This window comes from Oryx dammah, unplaced genomic scaffold (genome assembly GCF_014754425.2).
Source record: "Oryx dammah isolate SB20612 unplaced genomic scaffold, SCBI_Odam_1.1 HiC_scaffold_21, whole genome shotgun sequence".
NCBI lineage: Eukaryota > Metazoa > Chordata > Mammalia > Artiodactyla > Bovidae > Oryx > Oryx dammah.
In genome coordinates this window covers 18,053,898-18,075,230 of record NW_024070205.1, presented here as the reverse complement: position 1 = coordinate 18,075,230, position 21,333 = coordinate 18,053,898, and the positions used below count along the sequence as shown (strand labels likewise).

The window sequence follows — 21,333 nt, the reverse complement described above, 5'->3', positions numbered from 1 at the left end:
GTAAACCTATTTGGGGAGAGATGTGAAGGAGATGAGAGGGTGAGCCACAGGGAGCCCTGAAGGAAGCATACCCCAGTGTCCTGGCTCTAATGTGGGAGGAGACCCAGAGGGCTCCAGGAACTGCCTGAGGTGTGAGCAGGGGAGGGCGGGAGCTGGGTTGAAGGCATTCTCGTGGTGGGAGCAGGCGGCAGAGCCTGTAGGACCTTTACTGGTCCTTGTAAAGAAAGTTCAGGGCTTTCCTGTGAGTCAAGTGAGAACCACGGAGGGTCATGAGCAGAGAAGAGACATGCTCTGTTTAAGACTTAAAGAAGCACTTGGTTGCTGCGTTGAGAACAGACGGTAGGAAGACCCGGGCCTGAGCAGGGAGACCGATAGTGAGACTACTGCAGTAGGCCAGCTAAGAGATGGTGCTGAGAACTGGTTTTCCCTGTTCCTTGCTGTCATCAGCTCCTCACTCATGGCTCAGCCTTGGGAATAATTGTTGCCCAGCCCTGAGGAAAGGTCCAGGTTTATCCTGATTTTATGAACCCACAGAGAGCCTCCAAACTCAAGAGTGACGGTGGCTCTGCTGTTTATGAGGGGCATTGATCACCCCATATCTGTCAGTGAAGAGGATACATTTGCTTTCCTTGTTATTTTAAAGGTTGCATTGCACTGGTGTTATATGTCTTCATTTTCTTACTGAACAAAGAGTACATTTAAAAAAAAAAAAAAAAGGCATGACAGTCAGCATCTTTGCTCTGTTCCTGGTAGAAAAGCAGAGCACAAAGAGATCTCTCGGGGAAGAGTTTGGAATAGGATTGGGTACTTAGTGGCCTGACGCTTCTTCTTCTCTAAGCTTTGGAATGATGGATGCTATTACCCCTATTCTGACCACAGCACATGCAGGCTCTCTCAGCTCAGGAGTCGACATTTGATCATCTAGCTGGTGAGAGAGAGGTATGACGCGAAGTGCCATGCCAAAGCCAAGTAAAAGCCACTCCTCATCTGGGACTATCTGCATTTCTTTGCTGCTTCTGGAAGCAAGAGCCATGGAGTGGTGATTGTACTCCCATTTCATCCTTGCTCCTCTGAGACTCTTGTGTGGACGTGGACTTGAATCTTCCCTCCCTCTTCTTGGAACAGCAACTCAACAGATTTGCCTCCAGGCCAGCCTGGCAGCTTAAAGCTCCCAACTGCCCTTGGCTTCCTGGGCAAGGGCGCCATCTGACAGACCACCCTAGTGAGCAGGCTGGCAGCAAACTCCAAAGAGAACCCTCCACGCCCTTCCCACGGCCCCCTTCAGGGTCAGGGGGCTCAGGATATTGCTCTTTGCGGCTCTGCTTTTCAAAATAATGCAGAATTCCAAGGCTCCTACTTTCTTCCAGTTGGCAAAGCCTGCTCTCTTCTCCTTCTAAGAAAAAAAGACGCACTGCGACGTCAAATTGTGCTTCCTGGCCCTTTCCTTTACAAATGGAGCGTGAGTGATTCAGAGACATATGGGTTACGTTTCCCTGGAAAGACACTCGCAAGTTCCAAAGGGAACTTGGCAAAAGACATTGGGGGAGGGGGTGGTGTCAGCCCATCAGGAGCCCTCGAGCGCTCCCCAGAGGTACTCAACGGCACCATCCACCCTCCTTCTGCCTCAGGGGTCCTCGAATCTGCCCACCCCAAAGCCCCAGACACTGCGAAGAGTGAAAAAGGCTCTCTGGCTGAGGTCATTCATGTGGCTAAGAGGTATTTAACAAGTACCTAATTTTAAAAGGATGGCCTCCAAAAGCCAGTGCTGTCAGTGACCTTCAAACCTTCTATGTGCACATCAAGGAGCATCCCACCAATAACACTTAGCCTGTTAACTTAGTTTTGCCAGAGGGCTGTACTTAAAAAAGAAAACTAAATGTTATGACTTTATAATGGCCATCCTGCGTGGTACATTCCGAGCCTCAACATGTTCCCCTCCCTGGGAAATACATTACATACTCTTAGTTTTATATGCAGGTGGAATTATGGTAATAACTTTACCCTTTTATGCTTGTCTTTGTACTTGTTAGAAGTGCTTAAATTAAACCATTGCTTAATAGAACTGCTGCAGGCTTATCCCCAGCAGCTGGGATCTTAGGGAATGATTGCTGGCACTTCCAGGTCCCCTCACTTATGGCTGAGACAGAAGTGGGGATCAAAACTCATCCACACCACTCCCAATAGGGGGCTCAGAATCCCACCATATGTGCGACAGAAGGTCTGTTTTGTTGATGCATTTGAGGGATGTTGTTCTTGTTGGTCAGTGGCTAAGTTGTGCCCGACTCTTTGTGACCCCATGGACTGCAGCACACCAGGCTTTGCTGTCCTCCATTATCTCCCAGAGTTTGCTCAAATTCATGTCCATTGAGTCAGTGATACCATCCAACCATCTCATCTCCCCTTTCTCCTGCCTTCCATCTTTGCGAGCATCAGGGTCTTTTCCAATGCGTCAGTTCTTTGCATCAGGTGGCCAAAGTGTTGGAGCTTCAGCATTAGTCCTTCCAATGTATATTTAGGGTTGATTTCCTTTAGGATTGACTGGTTTGGTCTTCTTGTGGTCCAAAGGACTCTTGAGTCTTCTCCAGTACCACAGTTCAAAAGCATCAATTCTTCTGCACTCAGCCTTCATTATGGTCCAACTCTCACATCCATACATGACTACTGGAAAAACCATGGCTTTAACTATATGGACCTTTGTTGGCAAAATGATGTCTCTGCTTTTTAATACATTGTCGAGGTTTGTCACAGCTTTTCTTTCAAGGACCAAGAGTTTTTTAATTTCATGGCTGCCGTCACTATCTTCAGTGATTTTGGAGCCCAAGAAAATAAATTCTGTCACTGTTTCCAATTTTTCCCCATCTATTCATCCTGATGGGACCAGTTCCCGTGATCTTAGTTTTTTGAATGTTGAGTTTTAAGCCAGCTGTTTTGCTTTCCTCTTTCACCTTCTTCAAGAGGCTCTTTAGTTTATCTTTGCTTTCTGCTATTAGAGTGGTGTTATCTGCATATCTGAGGTTATTGATATTTCTCCTAGCCATCTTTCTTTGGAGGGAATGATGCTGAAGCTGAAACTCCAGTACTTTGGCCACCTCTTGCGAAGAGTTGACTCATTAGAAGAGACTCTGATGCTGGGAGGGATTGGGGGCAAGAGGAGAAGGGGACGACAGAGGATGAGATGGCTGGATGGCATCACGGACTCGATGGACATGAGTGAGTGAACTCCAGGAGCTGGTGATGGACAGGGAGGCCTGGCGTGCTGCAATTCATGGGGTCGCAAAGAGTCGGACACAACTGAGTGACTGAACTGAACTGAACTAGCAATCTTGATTCCAGCTTGTGCTTCATCCAGCCTGGCATTTCACATGATGTGCTCTGCATATAAGTTAAATAAGCAGGGTGACAGTGCACAGCTTTGATGTACTGCTTTCCCAATTTTGAACCAGTTCATTGTTCCATGTCCAGTTTTAACTGTTGCTTTTCATCCTGCCTATAGGTTTCTCAGGAGACAGTAAGGTGGTTTGGTATTACCTTCTCTTTAAAAATTTTCCACAGTTTATTGTGATCCACACAGTGAAAGGTTTTAGTGTATTCAGTGAAGCAGAGGTAGCTGTTTTTCTGGAATTCCCTTCCTTTTTCTGTGATCCAATGAATGTTGGCAACCTGATCTCTGGTTCCTCTACCTTTTCTAAGTTCAGCGTGTACATCTGGAAGTTCTCAGTTCAAGTACTGCTAAAGCCTAGCTTGAACGATTTTGAGCATTACCTTGCTAACATGTGAAATGAGTGTAATTGTATGGTAGTTTGAACATTCTTTGACATTCCCTTTCTTTGGTATTGGAATGAAAGCTGATCTTTTCCAGTCTTGTGGCTGCTATTGAGTTTTCCAAATTTGCTGGCATATTGAGTACAGTATTTTAACAGCATCATCTTTTATGGTTTGAATTAACTCATGCCAGAATTCCATCACCTCCACTAGCTTTGTTCATAGTAACGCTTCCTATGGCCCACTGCACTTCACATTCTAGGATGTTTGACTCTAGATGAGTGACCATGCCATCGTGGTTATCCAGGTCATTAAGACCTTTTATGTGTATTCTTGCCACCTCTTCTTAATCTCTTCTGCTTCTATTAGGTCCTTGCAAATTTTGTTCTTATTGTGCCTATCTTTGCAAGAAATGTTCCCTTAGTATCTCCAGTTTTCTTGAAGAGATTTCTAGTCTTTCTATTGTTTTCCTCTATTTCTTCTCATTGTTTTCTTAGGAAGGCTTTCTTATCTCTCCTTGCTATTCTCTGGAACTCTGCATTCAATTGGATATCTTTCCCTTTCTCCTTTGCCTTTTGCTTCTCTTCTTTAGTGAGGCGTATTCTAATAAGTCTTGGCAGAAAATAGTGTCTCACCCATGATGACACATCTGTGGAGTTCAGGACTGCTCCTGGGGAGGTCACAAGGGGAGTCCAGAGAACTGAGTGGTGGTTTTACAAATGCCAGCAACCAAATAGTGCCCTCCCAACGCCAACCAGCTCTTTGCTTCTCTATTACCCGTGGGATATCCAGCCATTCAATTCAGTTCTGACACTGAACACCACCCAAAGTGAGTGCAGACCCCACAAGCGAAGGGCTCCACCCCGTATGCCTATCTCTCCTTCACACACCAGCCACAGTAGGGTCCCCAGGTGACCTATACTTCTTCCTGGCTAAGGACAAATTCAAAGGGTTCCAGATTTGTAATTCATTAGAATGACTTACAGAACTCAGGAAAAAACTATTACCAGTTTATTATGAAGAATACAAATCAGTAACAGCCAAATTGAAGAGATACACAGGGTAAGATATAGGGGGTAGGGATATGGGTGAACCCCAGAGCCTACATGCACATCCGGGCACATCACCCTCCTAGCACCCTGATGGGCTCACCAACCTGTCAGCAACCTGGGCCCCACCTGTAGGGGTATTTTTTGGTTGATTTTTAAAAATGATTCGTTTATTTATGTTTGATTGTGCGGGGTCTTTGTTCCTGTGTTTGGCCTTTTCTAGTTGCGGTGAGCGGGCGCTGCTCTCGTGGTGGTGTGTGGGCTTCTCACAGCAGGGGCTTCCCTTGCTGTGGAGTGCGGGCTCTAGTCTCTCGGGCTTCAGTAGTTGTGTTACACGGGCTTTAGTGACTCCATGACATGTGGAATCTTCCCCGACCAGGGATCGAACCTATGTCTCCTGCATTGGCAGGCAGATTCCTGCCAGCCGTACCACCTGGGAAGTCCCATGTAGGGTTTTAAATGGAGGTTCCCTTATGCAGACCTGAATGACTGGATCATCGGCCATTGGTGACTGATATTGTCAAGCCCCTCTCCCCTCCCGAGAGGTGGGAAGGGGATGAGACTGAAAGCTACAACCTTCTAATCATGTGGTGGGGCTTTTTAAGTGACCGTCCCCCCTCCTTACACTATCTAGGCCTCTCCCTCAGTGAGTCATCCCATTAGCATACAAAAGACAGTACATCCCACGGGCTTTGGAAGCTCTGTGCCTGAATGGTGAACAAAAACCAAATATTTATGTTTTATTAAGTCACAGGGACAATTGCGTGATGGGCTGAAGCCTCTTCAACTCAGGCTCTGCTCAACAAGGCAGGATGGACGTGGTGGGGGGAGAAGAAGCAAGGCCACAAGGCTGCTCCTCTCTTTGAGGGGCGGTGAGCATCTTCCTACGCCCCTTCCTGAAAGAAGTAGGCTAGACCCCATAAACGTGGTCTCATCTTCTGGAAGAGGGGGAGGTGTTATGACCTGGGAGCTACTGCAAACAAGCAAAATTAAGGAAGCTCCTGTTGCTAGGATAGCTTTAAGTAACCTGGATAAAAGAAAACAAATGGAAATTTTTCGTTTTTATCAATTTAGGATTTTAGTTAAAAAGATCAACTCTCGCTCTCAGAGCTGTTTATTCTCCTAAATAGCTGTTTATTCTTTGGTGTTTCAGACAAAGAGCTGAATCTTAATCCATCACCCCTGGTGCCCCCTTCACCAAAGACCTTCCTTTCTGTTTTGATGCTCTGATGCTCCGTCTGTGACCCTTGATGTCTTTCTGATGCTGGTGCTTGCAACCAGCTCTAAACTCCTTGCTCTCTCCACGTTGCCCTGGAACCAGAGCTGTTCCTCGGGGATTTTCATTTCGCAAAATAATTTGGCATTTACTGATAATTTACTAAACCATTTGTTTCCATATAGAGGAAGTCATGCTTGCTGAAGAAAACAAAAATGCTGGAACATCAGCCTTAGAAGGTAAGGAAGTGCTCCAAGGCCTCATTTCTTTCTCATCTGCCCCCTCATCTGCGGCGTCTATGTTCCTTGATCAAGAGGAGAAAGAAAGAAAAGAGGGGTGCTTTGGGATTTGAAATGCGAGTCTTTCTGTCATAAAATCCCTCATGCTTTAAAAGAAAGGGAATTGAGTCATGGGTTTAAATGCTTTTTAAAGTGATGAAAATGAAATCCAAGAGTTGTTTCGTTCCAGGGCGTGTGATTGATAATGGGCAATGAAAAAGCCATCATACAACCAGTGGTTCAGAAAGGGATCTTCTTTGACAATTTGTGGGGGACATCTTGGGACCACTTTCATTGGCAAGAAGTGACATTGTTTATGAAGAGCCAGAACAAATAGATACAGGGTGCCTGTTTACCTACTGCGTTTAGAAGAGCTCCCGCAAGGAGTCCTTGTTGCATGGGATTCAAGAGCCTCGTGTGTCAGAGGCACTGCTGAGCAGGGGAGCCACGTTTCTGTAGACGTTTGTTACTTCTCTCACCCTGATTCGGGTATTTAAAGGCAGGCGCCTGTGTCACAGGTGCCTCTAGGCCACAGTCCTGTTTTGACCAGACTGATCGGTGATTCTCATGTCCTCTCTCTGCCCCTTGCTTCCCTGGTGTAGTGCTTCGGAGGGCAACCATCAAAAGGAGCCGGACCGAGGCCATGGCACGGGACTCTAGCGATGAGCACTGCGTGGACATCTCCTCTGTGGGTGAGTGGAGGTTGTCGGATCATCTTTCACTGCTCTGAACCTCTCATGAAAGGGAGCATCCTATCTTAGGAGAAATGCCACAAGGAGGAGGGGAGCCCAAAGAATCCGCAACTTTGGGATGTAATTAGGGAAAGGCACTGGAATCTAATCTCATCAACAGTGACTTAAAGGAAAAAAAAAATGGACCAAGGGATAATGTTTATGTGAGACACAGGGTTTGGGGCCAAGAATCCAACCCAGATTCTTCAAGTGTGGCAGATGTATCTCTTCAGCGTGTATATCCTGTCTCTCCTGGATGTGCTAACGAGCACCCACTTTGGGATATTGTTCACTGAGGAGGCCCATATGAGAAGCTGCGATCATTTGCTTAATCATAGTAACATCTACCTACTCGCATCACCTGCTTCCATGCGATGCTTAAACAGATTCCTGCTGACAACCCTTTAACTTGCCTGCTGTTCCATCCCAGGTTCTCTTAGACAGCCTGGCCGATGGCAGACTTTTCCTCTCCAGAAAAAAAGGGAAGGGTCTTGACTTCATCCTGAAAGGTAGAAGAGGTGTACAGAGCTCATCACTGCTTCAGGTTGCCAGGGGTAGAAAAATCACAAATGTAGCAGGATGATTCCAGTGCCTGAAGCATATTCGAAAAGAAAAGCTCAATCTGTTACAAACATAAACAGGATCCTATTAGGATTCAAGATACCGGCTGGATGCCTGCTGTCCTGCCCCGGGAATCCTTCCATTTCCTAGCACCAAGAGTGCCCAGAGGAAAAGCAGAGTTCCCTGCTGTGCTGTGGAAACTCTTAGCTCGGAACATGGGGCTGCCCCAGGGTCTGCAACGTGGCAGTCCCCTTAGCTCTGGGACCAAAGCTGCCCACCTGGACCTCTGAATGCCCCTTTGTCATGGAGGGTGATCTCTTTTGCAGCCTCATTCTTCCTCCTTCCTTCTCCCCTACTAGGCACACCTCTTGCCCGAGCCAGCATCAAGAGCGCAAAGGTGGATGGGGCCTCCTATTTCCGGCACAAGGAGCGACTTTTGCGTATCTCTATCCGCCACATGGTTAAGTCCCAGGTGTTTTACTGGATCGTGCTGAGCCTTGTGGCTCTCAACACCGCCTGTGTGGCCATCGTCCACCACAACCAGCCCCAGTGGCTCACCCACCTCCTCTGTAAGTGAACGGTGACTGCTGGCTCTCACGGCTGCCGCTCGGTTGGTGTGTGAATGTCAAGAGAGCAAGGCGTCACGTGGGCTTGGCAGTGGTTCTACCTGCCCAGAGTTCTGCCTCTCCTCCATGTTGAGGCCAGAGTTGTCCCCAGGGGGTCGGGATTATCCATTTTCAGCTGTCATTCATTATTGAATCAGGTAAATAAATCTTTAGTGATGAGTCAACAGCATAGTGTTACACCTTGCATAATCCTGGGCCTTCAGGAGGCTCAGGGATTAGGGAGTCTTGGTCACCCAAGTCCTAGGGGCAAGTTCTTAGGGAAATGGATACCTTCAGCAGACCAGAAAGGAAACCTGTATAGGTCAACCCTTGGTAAGGCTGTCCCGTGGTGAGGGTGAGTCTCCTGGAGGCTGTCACAGCTGGGTGTATGGAGAGTAAATCCAGCTCTTTCATCAAAGCCATACTTAAGCCCTTTCTGTCTCCTGAAAGCCATCTGCCACTTAAATGGTAGTGACAAACCCACCGGTCAGAAGAGAGCAGAGCTGACCTGTGGAGTGTGCTGGGACTCAGTCTGGGCCTGAGCGTGTTCAGACAAGGAGAGGTTTTGCCTGGCACTGACCTGGTCCGTGGTCACTGACTGTCCTGCCCGTGTGGGTCCCGCTGCTCTTGAAGGCTCCTCCGTAGGTGGTGGGGATTGGGTCGGGAAGGACAGGAGCCTGTGCCATCCATGGAACCAATGCTTCTGCCTTTAATGCTTTCAGACTATGCAGAGTTTCTGTTTCTGGGGCTCTTCCTTCTAGAGATGTCCCTGAAGATGTACGGCATGGGGCCTCGCCTTTATTTTCACTCTTCCTTCAACTGCTTTGACTTTGGGGTAAGAGCCGCCCATCTTTCTGCCTGGGGTTGCTATGCTGTGGTTTGAGATAAGCACCTTGCCCCAGGGCTCAGCATGAAGCCTTGAAATCAGAATTTATTAAAGGAGGATAGATAGGATTAGCCAAAGGGAGGTCAGGAATGAGTGAATACTTGCCATACGAGGATTTGTTTGGGTTTTTGAAATGCTCTTTTATTTTTAATGTTTTTACTGAAATGTGTAACATGCACACCAGAGAGTAAACACTTCAGTGTCTATAGCTCAGTAAATTTTACAAAGCTCTCCATAGCCAGAATTTTGAACCGCTTATTACCTTGGAGGAAGCCTGGGAGAGAAGAACAAAAGACTTGATTCTGTAAAGTGGTTTCATCAAAACTGAGAAACAAATATATTTATTTTTTTAGTTCAGTTTAAAATTGAGAAAATTATCTAGATATACCCTTAAACATTCATACTCATACGCACACACACCCTCTTATATTAGCAAGTCCCCGCATAGACTTCACCCAATGTCCACATTCCTAGATAATAATGATACATAAAAGTGTGCATTATCAATGCTCTTCAGGGTGCTTTCACATACATTTTTGTCCTCTGCCACTTTCAGTCCTGCCCACGATGTGAAGTATTGGGAATTAGACTACCCATTTACACATGAGTCAACAGGGGACCTCGTGTGCAAGTTCACACAGCCAGTTAGCAGCAGAACTAGGTTGCAAAACTTTGGGTTCCTGAACCACCTCTCCTTCTGCCAAACCCTCTTCTTTTTCTGCCAAATCTCCAGTTAGGTGCTAACGATTTTGAGCACTTGCCAACCTGCATTTTAACTTGGAACATATGCTTCTGGGTAGAGGCAATTTTCAGGCATAAGAACTAGTGAAAGACCATTTTTATCTTAGTTCCCTTATGTACATACTTTTCAGCATTGCTGTGAGGATTAATTCCTGTTATTTCTCCTAGTGCAATGTGGGGAATGTATTAGACCTTCAATAAACATATAATTAAAACATAAAACAAATTGAATGGCTGATTTGACATTGCTGCTTCCTATAGCAATCAGATTCTATGCCACTAATTAGTACCATCACATCCAGGTGTGTGGGGCCTGAGTGACTGAAAGCTATTTCATGCACAGGTGACTGAAACGTTCTTGTTAGCACCAAAGTCTAGGCCAGTGAGAGAATGTGGACCTTCTCAGAAGTTTTTCTATTGGAAAGCAACCTGTATTCATTTAAATTTGCTTTCTTATTTGAGGACTGCTCTTTTGTCTGTCTGTTCAAGGTGTTTTAATAAGAACAGTACAGCTGTCAAATCTGTGCAGAAGTGGTGAATGACTTGTAGTTTTCAGGAAAGAGCAGTTGGTAAACAAGCTACAGGATGAAGGAGGAAATTTAGCGAGGAGAGTGGGGCACAGTGGGGAGAGAAGGGGCAGAGTCTCGTTTTTCCTTGGCAGCCTTCACAAACAGGTGGTCCTGTTGGGGGTGGCCTTCCCTGATGGCTCCGCTGGTAAAGAATCCACCTGCAATGTGGGAGACCTGGGCTCAATCCCTGGGTTGGGAAGATCCCCTGGAGAAGGGCACGGCTACTCACTCCAGTACTGTGGCCTGGAAAATCCCATGGACTGTAGAGTTCATGGGGTCTCAAAGAGTCAGGACTGAGCAACTTTTGAAGAAGAAGACGATTGGAGGGAGGCAGGGTAGGGAGGGAAAGGTTTGACTTCAGAATAGCCCAATGAGAACTGTTGATTGAGGAGTCCCTCCTCCCCGCCCCTCCCCCCGCCCTTTGCCTTTTCTTCTTCTCACTGTGGCTTGCTTTGGCTCTTTAGGTCACAGTGGGCAGCATCTTTGAAGTAGTCTGGGCCATCTTCAGACCTGGTACATCTTTTGGAATCAGTGTCCTGCGAGCTCTCCGGCTTCTAAGAATATTTAAAATAACCAAGTAAGTGATCAGAATCTAGACTCCTCCGAGCCACCTCTGGGCGTGGAAGCTCCTCTCTGCCACATTATATTGCCTTACATCCTCACCACAGGATCCCTTTCCTCACCCCACTTTCTACTCCACGCTTCAGCTTCTTTTCCATCTCCAAAGACCAAACCCGTGAAAGTGCCTGAGTGCCAGCTCCTGTGCCACCTTCCCGAGGGGAGCCACATTACTGCTCCATCTCTCCTTCCTACAAGTATCCAGATGCAGCTTACCTCATAGGTCTCCCGGCAGATGCCCAGCTGGGCCTGGGGGTAGTCTGGTACCCAGCTCACCGCTGTAACACTATCTGGGTTTTTGTAGGTATTGGGCATCCCTCCGGAATTTGGTGGTCTCCTTGATGAGCTCCATGAAGTCTATCATCAGTTTACTCTTCCTCCTTTTCCTCTTCATCGTTGTCTTTGCTCTGCTAGGAATGCAGCTGTTTGGGGGCAGGTAAGCACCAATGAAGGTTCCGGCCAAAGCAGCCTCAAAACCTCATCTTCATCCTGTGAGCTCTGGGGTCACCAGTTTGTTCACGATGTTACCATGAGTTTGTTCGTGTCCACGGCCCAAATCAACCATGCACCTTAAGTGTGGAACAAATGTCTCTGTTTTTAATCCTTCCACACCATACGGGGTTCTTATTGAGGGGACCTCTCCCTTTGGAGTTGCCCTTGAAAGGTGCAGCTTGGGGTCTTGTAAGTCAAGATAAGTCCAGATCCCATCACCAGTGCCCTACAAGTGCACAGTTCTTGGTAGTAATCACTAAAACCATCTTCGTAAGTTAGTGGAATGGAAGGAGAGTACGGAAGACAGGGATGTGAAGAAAGGGGAAAGGAGTGATGAAAATGGCATAATTTTAGGAAGGGAAACTTGGTGTGTGAGATTTTCATTTTGTTCTCTCTGAATCTCCTTTTCAGATTCAACTTTAATGATGGGACTCCTTCGGCAAACTTTGACACTTTCCCTGCAGCCATCATGACTGTATTCCAGGTATGAGGATGTTAAAAATGTTACTTGGGATCCCTTGGTGCACATCCTCCAAGGTGATGATGATGTAAAAGAATCCTCCCTTTCCTCTCCAGTCTCCTCTCAGGCAGTACTTAGTACTCTTGCTTATTGAGTAGTCATCACCACTGTTAATTCCTAGGATTTCTATAGCTCTGTTCTCACGAATAATAAAAGAGCTCTATTGTGATGACCTCATTGGCCTTCTCCCTACACTTGTGAGTTTGCAAGAGATGATAATTAAGTCAAAGACATTCAGTAACATCACATTTCTGGTTTTATGAAATTTGAAGTACCTTCTAACTTACATGTCCATTTAATGTAGAACCTTTTCCACCCCCACCCAATCCTTTTTTCTTTTTTCTTTTTTAATCATGGAGGAAACTCAAATCTGGTGATGTTTAAGAGTTAAAGGAGAACTCTATTTAGCCAGAATATGAGACTGAACCAGAACTCAGTTTTCTGGAACTGGAGCCCTTGAGGCTCTTTCCAACAGTGTTGCTGTCTCAGGAGCTGGATCTTGGCAGCTCCAGAAGATAGTCCATCAGCGCCTGAACCACCTGATCTGTGTGGCTCCCGTAGGCTTGGCAGAGCTGCGGTGTGGGATGGGAGACTGGAGATTCTACATTTTGAGGAACAGAACTTTTCCTTTTGATATTCTTCTTCCATTTTCAATGGCTAAAATTCTCTTACATATCAGAAGGCAGTTGAGGATTATTCATGAGTGTGACTTTTTTTTTTCTCCTTGACAAGAGGGTAAATGGAAAAGACCCAGACTCAGAATTTTCCCCTTCCCATTGACCCCATTTTCTCATCCAACCCAGGTCTCTAATTTGCCTGTTGTATGCTTTGTGTAGATCCTGACGGGTGAGGACTGGAATGAGGTGATGTACAATGGGATCCGCTCCCAGGGTGGGGTCAGCTCGGGCATGTGGTCTGCTATCTACTTCATTGTGCTCACCTTGTTTGGAAACTGTATCCTTTTTAAAATGCTTCTCTGTTCTGCTGGCCTAGACCAGGATGTGAGGAGGAGGAGGTGGCCGTGGTGGTGGTGATGCTGGTGATAGTAGAGGGCAGGTAGCAATGGGGTAGACAGTGTTAGGTCTAAGAGAAACCAGGATCCCGCTCTTAAGGAACATTTGCTATTTGGGTAAAAGATGAGTATAAATAAGATAGAGTATCATCCCAATTATCAGATATCATAACATCCAGGTTATCAGATTATCATCACAGATAAAATCATATGAGTCTGTTATAGTAAATGATTGGAGGGACTATGAACCGGGGAAAATAAGGGAGTACAGAGATCACTATAGGCTGAAATAGTAATAACTGGATAATAATATTAATGAATTAATTATGTTTTCTTTTACTTAAACATTTATTTTTGTTTAAGTATAGTAGATTTACAATGTTGTATTAATTTTAGGTGTACAGAAAAATGTTTCAATTATACATATATATATTCTTTTTCAGACTCTTTTCCTTTATAGGTTATTACAAAATATCGAGTATAGTTGCGGGTGCTATACAGTAGGTCTTTGTTGGTTTTCTGTTTTATTTATAGTAATGGGTATATGGTAATCCCCAAACTCCTAATTTATCCCTTCCCCTTTTTCCCTTTTAATAATAGTAACCGTAAGTTTGTTTTCTATGTCCGTGGGTTGATTTTTATTCTGTATATAACTTCATTTGTATTATTTTTTTAAAGATTCCACATATAGGTGATATCATTGCCTTTGTCTGGCTTACTTCACTTAGAATGATATTCTGTAGGTCTATCCACGTTGCTGTACATCATTAGTTCATTATTTTTTATGGCTGACTAATATTCCACTGTATAAATGTCCCATATCTTCTTTATCCATTCATCTGTTGATGGACGTTTAGGTTGCTTCCATGTCTTGGTTATTGTAAATAGTGCTGCAGTGAACATTAGGGTGCATCTATCTTTTCAAATTATGGTTTTCTCCAGATATATGTCCAGGAGTGGGACTTCTGGATCATATGGTAGTTCTCTATGCTAACAGGGAACAGAGCCTTCCACCTAATAAGTTCTCAAAAATATTAGTATTGTGATTAATGCTAATACTGCTGAGCATAGCTAGGGTTTATCATACTTGTGCTATTCATAAGACCTCATACTAAATGGTTTTTGGCACCATTTCATCTAATCCTTACCTTACAAATCTTAGAGGAAATAAGTTGATCAAAGTCAGTTACTAAATTATAATGGGAGAATAGAAAATAAGTGCCTTTAATTCCCAAACCCATGACTGGTCTTGCGATCTAGACAAGGAAGATTTAGGTTTTAATCCCAGCAGCTTTGCTTACCAGCAGTGTGGCCTTGGGAAAGTCACTTAACCTCTCTGAGCTTCTAGTTTTCACATCTGAAAAGAGGAAACAACATCTATGTCCTTCATTAGTTGTAAATAGTAAAATGAGATAGTTTACTTGAATATTCCACAGACCAGAAACTTCTACATGATGTTTTGGGCAAGTGGGACTTGTCTTGAATTGAGATCACTCGAGTGAAAAGGGGATAGCTATGTGTTGCAGATGTATTTTTTTGCCTTTTCCATAGTCTCACCGAGCATAGATGTTCCTTTAAGTTTTCTGCTCTGAAAACTTCTAAGGGCCAGAGCAGACTATACACAAACACGAGAAACCCACATAAAGAAAGCTAGGCAATGAGTCACAGAAATGGAAGGCCAGTTTGCCTTAATAGCGGCACCTTAATTTTCCTGTTACTCTGAGGGTAGTCAGACCTGGACTTTTGTGCTAAAACAGATGTATTGTCCATAACACATGAGCCTCGAGGATAATTGGAAAATTGGGACTTCTGAGGTTAGAGTGTGGAATAGAAATGGGCTCCATAATGATCTTGTGTGCCCTGAGACATTTTGTTAAATGAAATATGGGAGCCTCCCAGGACAAGAAGATTGAGAAATGTTAGCATACCATTACTGAGAGATAGTAATGAGTCTGTAGAATCTCTCTCTCTTTTTGTTTCATCTTCAAGGTCAGACTAGCATGCCTGATCTTGGTGGGCTTCAATTCCAGCCTCCTGGAAAGGAGAGATGAACTCCTACCTCTTGTTCCCTGCCCGTCTTATTGTTCAGTGGTTCTCTATTCAATGTTGCTGTAATTAGAGGCAGTAGCTGTGCAAAAGCCTCCTCCCTCCATCTCCCCCTTCCCTGGGGGGTTTGATTCAGGTATGTTTCTTTGTTTGGTGCAAAGAGATGATATGTGGACGGAGAGAAGACATATTCTCCTTCAAACAGAGCTGCATAATATCTCTTCCCGCCCCCGCCACAGTCCCTGCTTCAGGGACTCTTTGGGCTGACTCTGTCCCTGCTGGTGTTCCAGACAGGAAAGGCATGGAGATGCCTTCTCAGCCTTGCTGGGGCTCCTTTTGCTTTTCTTACTTGCCCATCCTTAACTCATTGCCCCAGACACACTGCTGAATGTGTTCTTGGCCATCGCTGTGGACAATCTGGCCAACGCCCAGGAGCTGACCAAGGTGAGCCTTGTTCTCCAGGGATTTAATGGTTCTCTGGGCCATTGGGTTCCCACTAGGCTTTGGGGCTACCTCCAGAAGCCTGCACTGCCTGGCTCAGGCCTGCAGGGAAGGTCCCTTCTGGGAGCTCATGGACACCTGGAGAGCTACATGTGTCCCTGGAGGGAGCCTGGTTCACTTTCACTGAGTTTGCCGAGCCTTGGACCAGATGGGGTCTCTCATTGGATATTAAAGATGATCACTTAGTCACTGCAGACTCTCAAAGATAGCCTTTGCAGGCTTGTGACTTGGAAAATAGAGAAAACACCAGAGTCTTGGATTTAAGTTCCACCTCTGCTCCTGTGACCTGTGGCTGTGTGACCTCAATCATGTGCCTTCACCCTTCTGGGTTTGAGGGTAAGAGGGTCCAGGACTATGGCTGTTGGGGGATTCCAGTGCTCACTTCATCTTGGGGGAAGTTTCCATGAGTTTCAAAGAAGCCAGACACCATATTTCTCAAAGAACAGTTCCTTTCTTTCCTCTGAGTCATGTCTTCAGGGGTAGAGGCAATACAATTGCAGTGGAATTGTCTAGGGAGATGAGTGAACCTTCTCCCGCATAACACAAATTTGGTTTAAGGCAAAATCCATAGCATCCTAGTGATGTTTATGAGCTTTTTCCATGTATTCCTTGAGGGTTACCTGCTCTTCTCTGTATTCTCAAGGATCTTCTTACCTGCAGACAGGGTAAGCTCTAGTAGCTGAAAAGCTGGCTGTGAGTCACACATCTGTCACTTACTGGCCCTTTTAGCTTAGACGTGACCCCTGGTCTCTATTACTATTCCTTCCTTCATCTGTAAAAAAGGGAATGCTATATATGCCTTGCATACCTCTGAAGAGGACAGCAAGGATCAAGCAAAAGGACGTGTGTAAAAACCAGCTGTGAGTTATACATCTGACACTTACTGGCCCTTTTAGCTTAGACTTGACCCCTGGTCTCTATTAGTGTTGCTTCCTTCATCTGTAAAAAAGGGAATGCTATATCTGCCTTGCATACCTCTCAGGAGGACAGCAAGGATCAAGCAAAAGGACGTGTGTAAAAATGAGAGCAGTCTTTGAAAACATATGTATTCTTAGTAGCTCTGTTCATTTCACCTGAACCGGGTTTCCATGGCGTCATCACATAGAAAGACATTTATAAGTTGGAGTGTGGGTGAGGGGCTGAGGTCCCTGCCTGAGCACCAGGGTAGGGGTCACTTAGCTGTGCACGGAAGAGGGTATGATGAAGATTGTGGCTTCATCTCAGGGGCTCTGCCTGGAAGGTCCTTCTCCATCACTTCCGGACGCTGCAGAGCATCCGAGAAGTATCAGCTCTGGCCTCTGACCTCTACAGCCCTGGCCACCTCCACCGAGGGCTGGGGTTTGGGGTAGACCTTCAGGTCTCTCCTGAGGAAACATGGGGGGCCTATGGGGCAGGAGGGGGGCCAGAACAGCTGGCCGTGCCAGGGCTGTGGAGGCTGCTGTCTCAGGAGGCCTGACTGCTAGTTGCTGGAGGTCTGTGAGCCAACCTGACCTCACTCTGCTTGTTTCACCTCTTGCTCTGCTTTCCTCACTTCTCCAGGTCTCCAGAAGCTCCCTCAGCCCTTCTGGGCAGGGCCGAGGAAGCTACTCTCCTTCATGGGGATCCCAGACAACGCCATCTCTACTTTGTGTCTAGGATGAACAAGAGGAAGAGGAGGCCTTCAACCAGAAGCACGCGCTGCAGAAGGCCAAGGAGGTCAGCCCGATGTCTGCACCCAACATGCCTTCCATCGAGTGAGTTGCTGTCCCCACATCACAGATCCCTGGGCTCCTGTCTCGATAGCCCAGTGCTCAGCTCCACAGCTGTTGACCCTTGGAGGGAGCCTGCTCTGTGCCAGGAAGCATCCTGTGAATACAGTCCTGAGCAAGACAGGGTCAGGGTCTCTTTTTTCACCGAAATTTTATTTCAGTGAGCAAGATAGCTGATAAATGCACACAGACAATTTTAGATAGAACTTCTATAAAGTAAGTAAAACAGGGTACTCAGACAGAGAAATAGGAATTGGGTACGGTAGCTTTGGGCAATTTGGGAGGAGTTCTCTGAAGAGAGGATGTTTAAGCAGAGATCTAAATGTGTAGAAGATGGTTATGTGATGTTATGAAGATGGAACATTCTCAGCAAGGCCCCGGTGTGGCTGATGTGGAGGGAGCAAGGGGAAAGAGAAGGAGGTATGGCCAGGAAGGTCCTACAGGCTCAAGTGAAGGACTTGGCTTTTGTTCTGATTACAACTGTAGGAGGGTCTAGAGGGGAAGGATGGGTAGGGTTTGATTTATACTTGAAAAGGTCACTCTGCTCTATGGAGAATGGACTGAAGGGGCCCAGACCGGAGGCAGGAAGACAGAGATTGGCTCTTCGAGTAAAGCAGTGAGAGTTAGTGGTGGTTTAGACCATGATAGCAGCAACAGAGGAGATGAGAGCTCATCTCATTCAGTCTGTATTTGGAGGGAGAACCAATAGGATGAGCTGATGGAATAAATGTGATAGAAGTGGAGATGAAAAAAAAAGACACAAACATTTCTCCCAGGTTTTAAGGTTTGATGCCTGTGTAACTGGAGAGGTGATGGTGGTATTTATGGCTCACCTGAAGATGGTGGAGATCCAATGTTCCTTTTGATGGCATTAAATATGAGATGCACATAAGACGAGCAAGTGAAGCTGTTGAATGGGCTGTTGGCCACGTGAGTTTGAAGCTCAGAAGTCAGGGTTAGAAATAAGGATGGGGAGGAGGATTTGCATTTGGATGGCATTTAGGCAGTCATCCCAGGAGAGCTCACCCAGGGAGAGGTGGGCTGAGAGGCTGAGGCCAGAGGCCAGAGAGCACCCTGTGTTCAAGGAGAAACCCATGAGGAGAGCAGGTGAGCAGGGTGTCCTGGGGACCCAGAGAAGAACACGCTTGTGGAAGGAAGAAGTGGACGGAGGAGCTCAGGACTACTGAAAGATCACGTGAGATGAGGACAGAAAAGGGAGCATTGGATTCGGCAAAATGAACACTGTTAGTGAACTTCACGAGAGCCGTGTAAGTGGCCCAGTGGGAACAAAATCCAGTTGGAGTGGATTAGAGAGAATGGGGACCGATACATTACAGCAGCCAGTGTAGACGCTCTTTGAGGACCCAGCCTCGCCCTGGTGGCTGCTGGCGGAACTAGCAGACCGTGGGGCCCTTTGCGTGGCTGACCTCTGCGTGGCACTGGGGCAGGGCTTTGGGGGAGAGGCTGAGAAATGACCACAGAACCACTGAATTCCTGTTGGGGCTTCTGGGCCCACATGAGGGCTGTGTGAGGGGCCCTGGGGTATGGCTGGGGAGGGTCCAGCTGGAGCCAGACCCTGTCATCTGTTAACCTGAAACTGATCAGCGAGGAGCCCTTCCCTCCCCAGAGCTCATGTTGGAAGGCTCTCAGTGTCCTCGGCCTCGCCTCCTAGGGACATTCCAGAGTTATGTGTGGGGGCCCTCCTCTGCATGGCTGTCCTCTCGTTCTCACCTTTCAAAACTGAAGGAAGGCCTGGCCTCTGGGCCCCTCCTCTGTGAGTGAGAAAAAAACTTGCTCCAAAATTCATTAAAGATCGATAAAGATGAAACGACTCCTTCCTCCCTAGAATTTTCTCTGAGCCTCAAGCAGTTTCTACCCCACTTGCCCTGCACTCATGAGTTTGGGCTAAAAATAAATACACACAGGTATCCAAACATGCTGGTGGGTGGAGCTGGCTGCCACTTTAGGAGTGGGTGGTTCTATTTCCTGAGATGAGGAAACCTGGAGGAGGAGTGGGTTTGGAGATATGAGGGGGAAGCATGCTTGGCCCAGTGTGGAAACTCACTATTTATGGAATGAAAGAATGAATGAGATGCTGGTAGGCACAGGGCCGTAGGGAGTGAGCTGTGCGCGTATCCAGGCACAGTGAGGTGGGAGGAGTGCTGTAACCATCCCAGGTGAGTAGAGATACAGGCTTTGGGTGTGATGAGTGTGCTGCTGGCTGAACAACAGTGTTTGGACATGAGGGCCAAGACCCCTGACTTCCAGACTATAGTATGACTGAGTGCGAATGTGGCGGCTAGAGCGTTATTACAAACCAAAAAGCCTGAGGGCTAGACCTGGCTCTGTCCCTCAGTGCTGTGGCCTTAGAGCGAGAACCTCAGCATCCCAGAGTCCCTGTTTCTCTGTCTTTGACATGAAGAATAACAAGCCACCTGTCCTGGTCCACATGGTCCTTGCAGGGTGTGTGTGAGGTCACATGCGTATGAACTGGGGAGACGCTTCTCTGTGTGATTGTAGGAATGTTGAAAATGTACTCATGGTTGTGATGGGATGTGAATCTGGATCTTTGTATGTGTAAGTGGAGAAGTGAAGTTTGAAGTGTGGATCTGACTTGTATGGAAATGAGAGCTTGGTTTTCTCTTTGGCCTGGCCTCAGTGTGCATGTGTTATGTGTGTGTGCACACTTGTGGGCATGCAGAGAATTCTTCCACATATTTTCCCTCTTCTACACATGCTTCTAGAGGATCAGTGTGTGATGACTTCAGAATTTGCAAATAGCTGTTGTTTAAGTGTTACTTGCTCAGTCGTGTCCGACTCTTTGCGATTCCATGGACTGTAGCCTGCCAGGGTCATCTGTCCATGGAATTCTCCAGACAAGAAGACTGGAGTGGGTTGCCATTTCTTTCTCCAGGGCATCTTCCTGACCCAGGGATCAAACCCAGGTCTCCTGCATAGCTGTAGAGCTACCACTGCATAGGTATCACTGCACGGCTGGTGGAAGGTGCTTTTCCTGGTGGGCATGCATGTTGCCTGTCTTTTCGACCACAAGGTTAATGGAAAGTCAATGGTAGGGTGAGGGCATCACCCACAAAGGCAAACAGGAAAAATGAAGCTGTCAGCGCAGGCTCAGCACTCAGGTGGAGAAAGACATGTCTGGGACACCTGTGGAATGAGCCTACCCCAGTCCCTGGGGTGACAAACCCAGTCTGGTCTGGTCTGTGTTTCTCTTTCTCTCTCGCGCCATGCCTCTTGGCATGGCTGCCCCACGTGCATGGCAGCCACTGATGCTGAGGGACGCTGGGGACCTAGTCACAGGTGTCTCCACAGTATTGGCCACATCCAGCCCAGGGGTGCTCCTGTGCCCTGCACCTCTCCAGGCTCAGACCAGCTGCCTCTGTTCCCCCTGCCCACCATGGACCAGGCTGCTCTGCGGATGTGGACGTGGTGATTGAGCGACCCTAGTTTGCCTGTGTATTTTCCACGGGTGGTTGTCAGTTTCATCAGCGAAGGAGCCACATTTGCCAACCTCCCAGGTCCAGGCAGGGTCCGTTGGGCCAGACTGGGTTTGTCACCCCAGGGACTGGGGTAGGCTCATTCCGCAGGTGTCCCAGACATGTCTTTCTCCACCTGAGTGCTGAGCCTGCGCTGACAGCTTCATTTTTCCTGTTTGCCTTTGTGGGTGATGCCCTCACCCTACCATTGACTTTCCATTAACCTTGTGGTCGAAAGGACATAGCACGTGTGTGTGTGTGTGTGTGTGTGTGTAGATGAGATTTTTCCCTGCACAAGGCCAGGAAGGGTAATACTTGCTTCACCCAGCTGAATAGACAGTGTTCAAGGCCTTCAGCCAGGGCCACCACGGTGCACATGTGCGGGGGGCACCAGTCACATCCTAAGGTATGCGGATGGCAGCCCATTGAGCGATGGCCCTGCCTTTGGCCATGGTTCCCTGCATGTTGTGTGAGATGGGAAGGATGAGCCGGGGAGTCATACCT

The 21,333-nt window shown here is 47.0% G+C and overlaps 1 protein-coding gene across 1 annotated transcript in view; it reads left to right on the top strand.

Moving 5' to 3' along the window:
- Nucleotides 1-21,333, top strand: part of CACNA1E (calcium voltage-gated channel subunit alpha1 E) — a 342,984-nt gene that overhangs the window by 243,503 nt on the left and 78,148 nt on the right. Inside the window, exons 9-18 of the mRNA XM_040263854.1 lie at nt 6,213-6,266; nt 6,908-6,997; nt 7,957-8,166; nt 8,925-9,037; nt 10,863-10,975; nt 11,321-11,452; nt 11,920-11,992; nt 12,865-12,982; nt 15,463-15,530; nt 17,223-17,320. Coding sequence (XP_040119788.1) covers nt 6,213-6,266; nt 6,908-6,997; nt 7,957-8,166; nt 8,925-9,037; nt 10,863-10,975; nt 11,321-11,452; nt 11,920-11,992; nt 12,865-12,982; nt 15,463-15,530; nt 17,223-17,320 — 1,069 coding nt within the window. The remainder of the gene's footprint in view (nt 1-6,212; nt 6,267-6,907; nt 6,998-7,956; nt 8,167-8,924; nt 9,038-10,862; nt 10,976-11,320; nt 11,453-11,919; nt 11,993-12,864; nt 12,983-15,462; nt 15,531-17,222; nt 17,321-21,333) is intronic.